Source organism: Diceros bicornis, chromosome 20, assembly GCF_020826845.1.
Source record: "Diceros bicornis minor isolate mBicDic1 chromosome 20, mDicBic1.mat.cur, whole genome shotgun sequence".
In the NCBI taxonomy this organism is placed as follows: domain Eukaryota; kingdom Metazoa; phylum Chordata; class Mammalia; order Perissodactyla; family Rhinocerotidae; genus Diceros; species Diceros bicornis.
Genome location: NC_080759.1, coordinates 28616803 through 28629944, shown reverse-complemented (window position 1 = coordinate 28629944; position 13142 = coordinate 28616803). Strand labels below are relative to the sequence as shown.

Sequence of the window (13142 nt, the reverse complement as noted above, 5' to 3'; positions counted from 1 at the left end):
CTGATCCCAGGACCCCTCCTGTCCTTCCCCACCTCTAGTGGGTCCTCAGGGATTCCTCAAAATCTGGGTGCTCTATGGGGTAAATTTTAAAACAACACATTCTTATGTGTATGTAATATAACTCTCACTTTTAAGTCTGTGAGAGAGGTAGCAAATTGTTATTTACCAGAACACTTAATTTATATAGAAGGTGGTGTTATTAAATAAAAAGTCCTCTTGTTCTGAGGAACACTTTGATGGGACTAGCCTAACATAGGCTTAGGGCCAGGAGAGAGGTAAAGAGTTTGGCATAACAATCTAGAGGAGAGTGTAGAATCTCCAAGGCAATATGGGGCAAGGGAAGAAAAGAGATGAGAAAAGGACAAGGAGAAGGAGGTAGAGGAGATGATTCAGTCTGAGCACTAGAGGTTGAGGTAGAAAGTGGTATAGATGTTATCAGGGAAAGATGCCCCAAGCCAGAAGATTTATAATTACAGACTAGTCTAAAATTCAATTTTAAATTATCTGCATTATTATGATTACAAGACCTCCCCTGTCTCCTCAGATCTTATGTAAAGTCTAAAAACCACTGTGGAAATTGAGTAAGAAGCAAGTTTCACATCTCAGCTTATACAGAGTGGGATATGTACAGGCCACATGGGACAATCAATCAATGATATGATGCAATCCAGAAGCAGCAAGGGCTCATACCATAAGAATGTAAGAAATCTAGACATTAGCAGAAATCTTAGGGAAGCCCTTGTACTAACATATGATGTACAATGAAGGGTTGGGATCTTATTTAAATCTTACAGAACAGGGAGATCCCAGTTAATACCTGAATAACAGAAGGAAGTAACGATTTTGCATGGAGGAGCCCAAGGCTTGTGGCTTCCATTGCCAAGAAATGCCAATAACCCCCAAATGAGTTGGCCTATATTCCTAGTGATCAATTGGCCACATCTACTTGAATGCCTTATTAGCACTTTAAATTTAACATGACCTTGACTGTGTCTTTCCCACTTTCTCCCCAAGTCCTTGTGTCTTTGTTTCCCGCCTCTGTAAATGCCTCCATCACTCATTCTACTTCTTAAGAAGAAACTTTTTCCTTAACTCTTTTTTCCTATTCACACCATATAGCTAAATAGTCACCAGATCATCCTAATTTTTGCTGTGACATATGTCCCCTTCTAGATATTCTCACTTCCTCAGTTTAGCTGGCATTACCTTGTTAAAACAGTTCTAAACACCTCTTAACTGCTCATTCTCTCTGTTCCATCTATCTTCCATGCTGTGCCAATTATCTATCTAAAATGTAGATCTATTCAAATCATTCTACTGCTAAATATCGTTTTCTAGCTCCCCATTGCTCGCAGGATGAAGTTCCCTGTAGCCTGCCTAAAAGCCTTCTTGCAAGTGTGTTCCTGCCCTACTACAAACCTCATCCCCTGCCAATCCCCACCCTATATGCTATGCTATAAGGACCCCACACTATTTTCACCTCCAGATCTTTTCTCTTCATCTTCTTGTCTTTCCCTACAAGGATGCTTGAGTCCAAGCAAATCATTCATGCTGTCTCCTTACCATAATTCAAAACATCAATTAAAGGTAAAGGTAAAAGGTCTGATAGGAATTGTATTTGTTTCTTCAGACAATGTTTGCATTGTTTAATACCTTAACTCAAAAGAACAAATAATACGTACAATTCTACCTGTTGTATCACACTCATGGGAAAGAGCTACAGAGATCCTTGGCAATTGCTCAAATTACACCTCACAAGGTAAGCACCACTCTATATGGATGGCTAGGCTTGACCAATGGAATGCTCACTCTCTAGAGAGAGATCCTTGCTTATGGTGTAGTGTAAAGGCATAGAATATAGCTTGAAAAGAACAGGGCTTGAGTCATTGTTTCATCATTCATTGTTCAAGTGGCCTTAGGCAAAACATTTCACTTCTTTGAACCTCAATTTTTATCTGTAAGACAATATCTACTCCCTATTGTTATGTAGATCAGTTGGAATTGAGTATGCAAAAGACTCTAGGAACAGTAGAGAAGGGGCTTTGTAACTTATAAAGTGCTACGCAAATGGGAAAAGGAGTGCTAAGAAAAGATAACTGGACATGGAGTCAAAATGCTCAGTACCATGGGTTGATCTGTGTCCTAAAAATATATGTTGAAGTCTTAATCCCCTGTACCTATAAGTGTGACCTTACTTGGAAACAGGGTGTTTGCAGATGCAATTAAGATAATGTCATTAGAGCGCTCCCTATTCCAATGTGACTGGTGTCCTTATAAGAAGAGAAGACAGAGACACATGGAGAGAATGCCATGTGAAGACGGAGGCAGGGATTGGGGTGATGCATCTACAAGCCAAGGAACACCAAGGATTGCCAACCATCACCAGAAGCTAGAGGGGAGGCATGGAAAAGATTCTCCTTCAAAGCCCTCAGAAGGAATCAACCTTCCTGACAACTTGATTTTAGACTTGTAGCCTCTGGAACTAAGAGACAATAAATTTCCTTTGTTTTAAGCTACCCAGTTTGTGGTATTTTGTTATGGCATGCCTAGGAAACTAATACACACGGGTGTGAATTTTAGCTCCATCACTTACCAGCTCTGTGAATTTGGGTTAAATTCCTTAAACTTTTCCCCTGATACCTTAAGGACACTTACCTTTCTGTGATGGTTTCTCTGAGGCCACTGGCCACCCCTTTGACCACAGTGCTAGCTTTGGGGGTCAGCACCACCTGAGATATAAAAAACGAGCCCTTCTTTCTTCTCTCAATGATAGATGCCTGAAGAAACTGGATCAGTTTTTCCGGGTCTGTGGTGTTGGCCCAGGGTGCCGGCATCATCTGCCCAGGCCAGAGAAAGGGCACCTCCAGAGCCACTGGACTGTGGTAGAAAACCAGCACTTGATAGTCCTTCTCCCACAGGTACTTGAGACTAACTTCCTGGGCAAAAATTGCTGGGCACATTTTATTTCCATAGATGTCTTTCAGCATTTGGACGAGTTTTTCATGGTGATATTTCTGCATCCCATAAAAATGGTTGAAGTCCAAGAATACTACCTCCTTATGGTGATCTGTGAGGAAAGCATTGATCTCCTCAAGGCCTTCACTGACTTTGGCACTGAACAAACCATGAGCAAAGTAGAGTTCATTGTCGGGGTCTCTGGGCTTGGTGGAAATTCGAAGATCAAAATAACGGATCCCAGCTCCTAGCTGACCAGTAAAGTTCATCGTTTGAGTGGCTAGCCATTTCCGCATCAGCTTTTTGGCCACAGTTCCAAACACAGAGACAAAATTCTGGACGGTCTCTGGCTGCTCAGGCCCTACTGGTGAGGCTTCGTCAATGTAGAAGCTGAAGGAATCATGAGATCCTAGAAGAATAACAAGGCATAATGTGGTTATATTTCAGTGCTTTGTCCTTCCCAACTTCTTTCCCTCTTGCAGTGTCCATCTCTCTCCCTCAAATGAGCCAAAGGAAATACTAAGCAATATTTACCTAATTCAGTCTCAAGTCTTAGGAGGGTCCTTTTTATAACCCAGTACAGTACACAGAGCACTTCAACAGCTCAAATTGATTGTAAAATGATAAGAAAAATCTCTTCTGATCAACATTTTAAAATTCAAATGATCATCTTCTACTTCTATAAATGAAGAATTTCATGCATTTATTAGGATTGGCTTTCCATGCCAGTGGCATAAGTGTCCATTCATTAAGTAGGATTTATGAGGACTTGGCAGTTCCCAAATACTTTGTCTACAATTTTGCCCTTTCTATTTTGGGTTGATTTTAAGCTTTGTTTCAATGAATAAAGAAGCCCTTTTTCACAGGCAGACGATCAGAGAATTGTTATACTCTTGGGAAAGCACAAGAGGTTACAAGAATAGAAAAAGGGAGAAATAAGACAAGAGGCCAGTACAACATCAATAGAGTGAACATCATTCCTGACCCTGCAATTGGACAACTGTCAACTTAGATGAGGCCCAGTACTTTTTACATATTGAATAAAGAGTTATTTTTTCTTGCAGGTTAACACAGCTGACAGCATTTAAAAATTAACTAATAGATTCTTCACAGATATTTCTTCTCAACAGTGAAAGCTCTATTTGGAGTTGGCTTCCAAATTTAGAATTTCTTCCTAGGAAGAACAAGGACTACCTATTTATTTATTTTTTGCAGTTACAAATATCAAAACTCCAGAAATATGGTGATGAACATCTGTATGATTTGCCTAAAAGTACGGAGTGCCATTTAAAATATTATTGGACCCAATAAAAAAAAATTACTTTGTTTTAATTTTTTTTTGAAGTCTCCTTTAATTCTTGAGCAAGACCTACTGAATAAGTGAAATTAAATTAATGCATCATGGACTTTTCACACATTAGAAAGGGCAGATGTCATCATTCCCCACCTGTTACTCAGGCTTCCTCACACCTTGTTGCCCTACTCCTGACCTGGGTCCCTTGAGGCACACCTTTGCTAATTCTTTCACTCCACCAATCCCAAAACACACACACATACACACACACACCTTATCAACCATCATCTCAGGGCGATATTTTAATTTATAGTAAGAAATATATATTTGGCCTTCGTCCCCGTTTCTGGCACAGAGCTCTTAAAACCCTTGGAAATTCCTAAGTGATGGGAGTGAAAAAGGTGTCTTTTGTTATGTTAATGAGGTGACTTTTGGACACCACCTAAGAATAGGGGCTGGTTGCCAGTGGAGCCAAACACGTGATTAGAAGGTTGGAACTTTCAGTTCCATACCCCTGACTCTGGAGAGGGGAGAGAGGCTGGAGATTGAGTTCCATCACTAATGGCCAATGATTTAATCAATCATGACTACGTAATGAAGCCTCCATAAAAACCCAAAAGGACTGGATTCAGAGAGCTTCTGGGTTGGTGAACACATGGAGATTTGGGGAGAGTGGCACACTCAGCATGAAAGCTCCTGTCCTTTCCCCATACCTTGCTCTATGTATCTCTTCCATTTGGCTGTTCCTGAGTTATATCCTTTTATGATAAACCAGTAATCTAGTAAGTAAAATGTTTTTTTGAGTTCTCTGAGCCTCTCTAGCAAATTACTTGAACCCTAGGAGGGGGTTATGGGAACCTCTGATTTATAGCTGGTTGGTCAGAAACACAGGTGATGACCTGGACTTGAGATTGGCATCTGAAGTGGTGGTGGGGCAATATCTTGTAAGAATGAACCCTTAACCTGTGGGATCTGATGCTCTCTCCAGGGAGACAGTGTCAGAATTGAGTTACATTGTAGGACATCCAGCTGGTACCCAGAGATTTGTTTGGTGGTGTGGGGAAACAACCCCCTACCCCCTACCAGACATCAGAATTGTGACCAGACCCATAGACAAGCTATTTGAAGCAATTTTTTTCCAGTGATGCAATATTTATCTTTGTCTATATTCCGTATCTATATCAATCTATATCTCCATCTATTTATCTATGTCTAGCATTAAACAGCCCATAGGAATCACAAGGGTATGGATTTCAGACACTATAGTAGGTTGTTAAGAGAAAACATTTTGAGAATACTTTGATACCTTGTGTGGGAGATCACGATTTGGCCACCCTGAAATATATCTCTTTACCTTGATTGTTTTCTCTGAGGGACATTTGACCTCCCCCACTAACTGCCTAAAGAATTTGACATGGTGGCTCCTTCCTGGAACAGATCTTCTATCATGATGGCTGTAATGATAATGTAAAATAGGTGTTACAATGGGAGGGGCACCAAGCCCCTTTTATCAAAAAAACTCTATCTCTCCCTGACCACGTTATCTATAGATGACCTTGAAAAGAATTGTCTTCTTGCCCTCTGAAGTCCCAGACCACTACCCACCCCCAACACCTTCCTTATCTTTAGCTACAATACTTAAGCAAGCAGCTTAGACAGAGGAACGAGTTGCTCATTTCTGAGTTTCTCCCATGTATACATGTTATTAAACTTGGTAATATTTTCTCCTGCTAACCTGTCTTGTTGATTATTTGGCCAGCCATAAGAACCTTAAGGGAAAGGGCAGAGGGGGATTCTCCCTCTCTCCCCACACTTGCAAATCATAACCTTTAAGATTTGGAACAAATAATGCCTCAGAATTATTAGATTTTTTCAAACAATGAAAGGTAACCCCAAAATACACGAATGTCATGTTTAATTTAATCTGGAACTGTCTGATCTATTTATCTTTAGTAGATGGTATGGGAAGAAAATATCAGCATATTCTGAATAAGCAAAACTGGCAGTTTGGATTTGACATTGGCAAATTGTAATAGGGATTTAAATTGCTGAATATTGATTTATTAGTTGCTGTTCAAGTGACTGCTATTTGAATGAAGAAGCTAAACCAGCTGTGCCATGGCTTAATATACAGAGAGTACATTTAAAGAAAGAAATAAAAAGATGAGTTGGAGAAGAGTTATAATTGAATGATCTAGGATTGAGATAAGTATAAATAAATGAACAAACCCTCAAAATAAGAGTCAAAAAAAATGACTTCCAGGCATGTGAAAGAAAGGTGGATGAAAGTAATTGGTTACTTCTATAATCTTGTGGAAGACGTGATTGGAAGCAAGCAGACAGGGAATTCCATGTGACCAGATTTCTATTTCCAGAAATGAGTGGTTCTCTGTTTTCAACATGACTTTAGTTTCATCATCCTATCATGTGGTTATGCAGCAAGTAAAAACAAAAAGCCTAGGAAATTCATCACTTTTGAAAATTCTGTAAAAGGACATTATAGTTTCTGGATAAATTATTTGTTGACATTTGAGGAAAATATATCATTAAGGTCAAAATAAGATAAAGTTAAAAATAAAAACAAAAAACAGCTAACAGAAGGAGAAACCATTGGTGCCCCCACCAATATTCGTTCTAAGCTAGATGACTCTGAGGTGCCTGTATAGCACCTGGGGGAGAATGATGCACTGCGGTGCTTCACACTGTAAGTATTATTTAGAGAGGAGAGTTACACAATAACTTGATACAAAACACTATCCATGCATTTTAAGAGAAAATATATAATCTAATGTTGGCCAAGAAGGAATATTTTCATGACTTTTAATTTCATTTGGAATAGCATTTCCTCCCCAATTTCAACATTTTCACTAAGCCATTGTTTTCCATTTTTTTAACTTAAAAAAATTTAACATTTTTCAACAAAAATATAGCAGTATTTTAGACCTTTCAATAATTGAGAGGAAAAGTCTGGTCCAGTCCTGTGTCTTTAAAACCTGGGGGCCCTGCTCATGAGCAAGATAGTGCTGGCACTATTTCTGTGCCCTTGGCTACATCCAAACCTTCCTGCCATATCTGGTCTAATATTTTGCTTCCACATTGACTCAGTATTTCTGGGCTCCTGACTTCTTATTCTTCCCTTTTCTACAGCCCCAAACTCATACCTTGGACATGCTACTTAATGTTGCTCCTCTGATTCTGAAATTAGCCTCTCAATTTTGGGTTTGATGTGTCCTCTCAGGCAAGAGCTGGCCATGCCCATTATGAGCCCAGCCCAATCAAGCTCCTTTGCTCTGGCTGTGAATAAGTGAATGGAAGAGGCTATTTTCTTTCACTTCTTGGAAGTCACTTTTATTAGTTTCTCCTCAGTCTGTTAAATCATTCCCTCATTTAGGCAGTAGACACACTTCTAAAATGGCCCCTAACAATCCTGCCCTCCTGGCATTCAAATCCCTCCCCCTGAGTGTGGTCTGAATCTAGTGACTTGCTTCTAATGAATTAAATAACACGAACATGATGGGATGCCACTTCTGAGATTAGGTTACGAAAGATTATGACTTCTATCCTGCTACTCTCTCCCTTGCTGGCTTTGATGAAGAGGACTACCATGTTAGAGAGGCCCACATGGCAAAGAATGGGGAGTGGCCTCCAGCCAACAGCCAGCTAGGAACTGAGGCTTTCAGTCCAACAGCCCTCAAGGAACTGAATCTTGTCAACCACCACTGAGTAAGCTTGGAAGCAGATCCTGCCCCAGTGGGATCTTGACTCCAGCCTTGAGGGAAACCCTGAAGCAGAGGACCCAGATAAGCCTTGCCTAGATTCCTGACCTATAAAAACTGTGTGTTGTTTTAAGCAACTTAAATTTTGGGGTAATTTATTATACAGCAATATTTAATATAGGTTATAACAACTCTTTAGGGTTAATGAGGGGGATTTGTGGTCTATAGACTCCAACCGCCTAATCTGAGAACTTGGAATTTTAATGAAGAGAAATTAATTTAAGTAAAAATTTTCATATGCATCACTCTATGCTTGAAAACTATGTATTAGGTAAGAGAAAAAAATAAAAGAAAGAGAGTTGGTTTAAAAAGTCTTCTTGAATATACAAATGCAGCTACTCCATTCTGCCTACTGCTATGGATGATCTTAGATGTCATCTAGTCTAATCAACTAGCATGAAACATTCATTTTATTAACTCAACAGTGTAATATGTGTGATCATCTTTTTTATGGTCTCTGGTAGTGTTGGACTTAGCTTCTCATCCTATTATTTGGTGTGGTAGGAAGAATTCTAGGATGGCCCCCCAAACTGCCACCCCCTGGTATAGAGGCCCTGTAGAATCCCCTCCCCTTGAGTTTGGTGAATATGACGGGATACCATTATCATGATTATGTCCCATTATAGGGAAAAGCTAATTTTTCCCAGATGTAATTAAGGTCTGTAATCAGTTGGCTTTGAGTTAACTAAAAAGAGATTAACTTTGGTGGGTCTGATCTAAGCAGGTAAGCCTATAAAATACAGACAACAAGCGGCAACAGATGTTTTTCTTTTGGTATTGAAGAAGAAAAATGCATCATTGTAGAGAAGGCCATGCAGTAGTTGAAGGGATTAATAGCCCACCAAAGTGGTATGAAAATTACTTGAAGCTGAAAACATTTGAGCAATCAGCAGCCACAGAAAGAAACATTATCTAAATTTAAGCAGAGCCGCTGAAAATACAGCTGCCATTGATCTCTCTACCAAGGATTTTCTTGATTGGGAAAAAAACTGACCTTTAGCACTAGAAAGTGTGCATTCAGCTGCTCGTTAGAATCAAAAAGCCCACAAGACCTGTCCATACTCTCCCATTGAAGCCCTGTCCCTTTGTTAAGTTTAGTATGTAAGCCTTTTCTTTCTGGTTATTCAGTGAGTTACTCATCACAGAGCACTCCTACATGTACACTGTGCTTGCATAAATAAACCTTATCTTTTCTCCTGTTAATCTATTGTCAATTAATTTGTGGAGTGCCAATCACTGGACTCAAGCTGAAGGAGGAAACATTTTCATCCCAACACAGTGAATAACGGGCAGCCTCTAGGAGCTGAGGGCCACAGTCCTACAATTCAAGGAACTAGATTCTGCCAACAATCAGCAAGCTTGCAAAAGGAGCTTCAGCCTCAAATGAGATTACAGCCTTGGCCAACACTTTGCTTTCAGTCTGGTGCAGTCTGCCTTTAGATTAAAGCAAATTAGGCAATGCAGCGCTTTGGAAGCAGCATTGAAGGGGGTGTTGAGAGACTAGGCTCAAATTCAAGCTCAATCACTAACTCACAGTTTAACACTGAAGGGTCATTAGATTGTTAACCATTTTGGCTTTGGGTTTTCTAATTTGTTAAATTAAAATACTTTCCACACCTACTTCATAGGACTCTTACAAAAAACAAATAAAACCGTGTTCATGAAAATTCCATAAAAGGACTATAAAACTTAAATTACTGTTATTTTCTTATGATCATACAGCTAGTCACAAAACATCTATTCATTTGAGGCTAAGAAAACAGTACCTAGATAAATACACATTAGCATAGTGGTGCAAGCTCATATGGAGGGAGGATAGGAAGGGAAATGATTTAAGTTGCAGGATTTATATTTGTAAATATTTTTTGAAAACAAGATTCTTATCCATCATTTGTCAAAGATTTAGCAAATGTAGAACAATCAAAATTACCCCATTTCTTGTTGCTTGGAACAGCAAACTAAATATTTATATTCTGCCATGTTAAGAAAATTGATCTGTGATGTATTCTAAATACTAACTCTCTTCCATTCAGTATCTTTCCAGTATTATTTATAAAAGCTCTTTGGGATGAACTAGTTGGTCTCTTGGTTTGGCCATAGCTCCATTTCAAGTTCTACAAAATTATGGGTTTAATAAACGTCAAAGAAAATGTATCAAGTCAATTTCATCTGTGAATCTTCAGAATGAAAAGGCCCAGTGGACTAAGGTTCCACATGCCCAGGAGTGTGCAGTTCCAATATCTATATCCTGACCTTAGCATTCAGGCTCTGACTCTGTGCTCCCCTCCTCGTCCCTGCAGAGCACTGAGCTTGCTTGCAACAGCTTGTGTACGGCACAGCGCATTTCCTTCTCCTTTCTGGTCTATTGTTATTTGCCATAGTGCTGAGGTTTTCAAGATTCCCGCTTTCTGTTAACAGGTTTCCTGCATATTTGATACCTTGGTACCTTTTGTGATAATAGGACTAACACCACAGGAGTGGAAAAGCACGTCTACCTTCCACCTGCGAACCAAAAGACTGCCAGGTAAGGAACTGAAAAGGTAGATTTAGTTTTTGAGGCCCGTCTCTGGGTGGAAGGTAGGCAGGTGACACTGTCTCTACTTTCCATGGGAAGAGATGCAGTGCTGGAGGGAAGCTTACCCCTTTGTCTTCTCCTTGTGAAAGTCTTAATCCTAGTCTTCTTTTACGACCCATATGTATTCCTTCCTCTATGGCAAAGCCTTTTCACTCCTGGTAGTCTTCCCTTTCCCTGAATCCACAGTTCTTCTGGTCTGCAAGCTCCCCCTCATCAACTAGCAATTGTTATTAGATGTTGTTACAAACACTTGTCATGTTCATTGAATTTTTTTCTGTCTTTATATCTTGCCCTCCACCTGCAACCCGCGCCTCCCCCCCCCCGAAATATACACACTTGAGTTCAAGCTAGATTGTAAGCTTCCTAAAAAGCAAATAATTTCCTGTGCCCACTACTGCATCTAGCTTTGTTAGTATAAAAAACATTTGATTCAAGTCCATGGATCAAAATTGCTCACGTGAGATATGCTATAAAAGTGAAACAACTACTTCTACTACTAATCACTTTTACAGATTAGGCTATTATTCACCCTCTTTTTCTTTACCATTTCCTCTCAAATTTTTCAGAAAATTAGTCTATACAGCCTGGCTCTCCCTAACTAGTTCCATCTTTAACCCACTGTAATCAGACTTTCACTATTACAACTCATATGAATGCTCTGTGAAATATCATTGATAATGACTAAAGAAAACCCACCAGCCACTTCCATGACCTCCTTCCTAAATCCTAGCACAGACCTTTGTAGGCATTTAGTTAACGTTGAATTTGTTAATGAGTGAATCCTGCTCAGCCTTTGTGGAACATTGGTACTGCTATACTTCCTTCTTGAAATATTTTCCTCCTTTGGCTCTTAGTACATGACTCTTTCCTAGTTTTCTACTCTCTCTGTAATTGTAGCTCCTCATTCTCCTTCACTGCCTCTTGTTCCTCATCCAACTCCTAAATGAGGATGTTATCCAAAGCTCTAGTCAAGACTTCAACTTGTTCCATGCTTTTTTTCTTGGGTGATCTCCTTCATTTCTTTGGCCTCATGCCTTTAATAGATGCACCATAAATTGATACCATCTAAGCTGACCTACATTCCAGCCCCTCTGTCTGCCTACCAGGCAACTAAATTTCATTGCTCCATGGAAACCTTAAACTTAAAATGTCCCAGATGGACCTTAGTATCTTCCCCTTCAAACCTGCTCCTTCTAATGGGCCCCCATCCTACCTAATTATTTCATAATCCTTCAATCTCATCCTTGGGTTCAACTTCAATTCTTCTGCCCTTCAAACCTCACATTCAATCAGTCTTAAAGTTAATTGTATTGACCTCTTATACCTCTCTCAGATATACCTCTTCTTTTCTGTTCCATTGCCAGTGGCCTGGTTTCCTGGTAGGACCATTGAGATAGCTTTCAGGTACTGTTGCCTTCATCCCAGCTGCACCCATTCAACTCTCCTCTACAGGCGTTACCCTGCCTTGGCCTCTAGAATGGATTTAATCTTAGGGAAAATATTTGATTCCTGCCCAATACACTGGCATTCACCAACAAGTTCCTCTTACTTTCTGGCCCATTTTCATTCACAGGAATTTTGACTTGGTAACTTATCTAGTATCCAATTCTTCTAAGGGAATTATTTGCTCGTATAACCCCCTCCCACCCAGGAGACTGAAATCCCATCCCTAAATGCTAAACTGGTAACTAGAAGCTGGTGATCTGCAGAGTCTGTCTGCCTGTTGGTAGTCCTTCAATACCAGTGTCTCCAGAGTACAGCTCCATTCCCTGTTACCTTATGTTGAATCCTTAAACACAACCCTTTGTGTGGATCCTGACCTTGAGAGACTATAAACCTGATTGATGGCATATAGGACTCTAACCTAAGCACATGATCTCCTCTGCAGGTGGATCTGTACTGCCCCACTCCTAATAGTATTTAAAATAAGTAAAATCCACACTTGGTTTCTAGCTGTAGTGGAGGAGAGAAAATACAGATTATGAAAACAACATTAGGGGGCCGGCCCAGTGGCTTAGCGGTTAAGTGCGCGCGCTCCCTACTGGCGGCCCGGCACCGATCCGGGGCGCGCACCCACACACCACTTCTCCGGCCATGCTGAGGCCGCGTCCCACATACAGCAACTAGAAGGATGTGCAACTATGACCTACAACTATCTACTGGGGCTTTGGGGAGAAAGAGGAGGAGGATTGGCAATAGATGTTAGCTCAGGGCTAATCTTCCTCACACAGAAAAAAATAAAAATAAAAATAATGCCACTTGGCCTGGCGCTGAAAAAAAAAAACAATATTAATTCTCAAATCACTTTTACTTGGTTTGGAAGTCAATTCGTCAATCAGTTCTCACCAATTATAAATACGATGCTCAATCTGACAGAAAACAACTTTAAAATTAATTACTTGGTTCTTACTTGACAAGCTACAATTAATCTCATTAATTTTTGTTTACCGCATTGATTGAACTGATCAGTTGTTTGGATTTTTTGGAGACAAAGGCCAAACCTTGAAGAAAAAGGATCATTCCTTGTTCCTGGCACATAACC

The 13142-nt window shown here is 40.0% G+C and overlaps 1 protein-coding gene across 1 annotated transcript in view; it reads right to left on the bottom strand.

Moving 5' to 3' along the window:
* PLCXD3 (phosphatidylinositol specific phospholipase C X domain containing 3) overlaps positions 1-13142 on the bottom strand; it is a 160817-nt gene that overhangs the window by 50904 nt on the left and 96771 nt on the right. The window contains exon 2 of the mRNA XM_058564165.1: positions 2656-3364. Coding sequence (XP_058420148.1) covers positions 2656-3364 — 709 coding nt within the window. The remainder of the gene's footprint in view (positions 1-2655; positions 3365-13142) is intronic.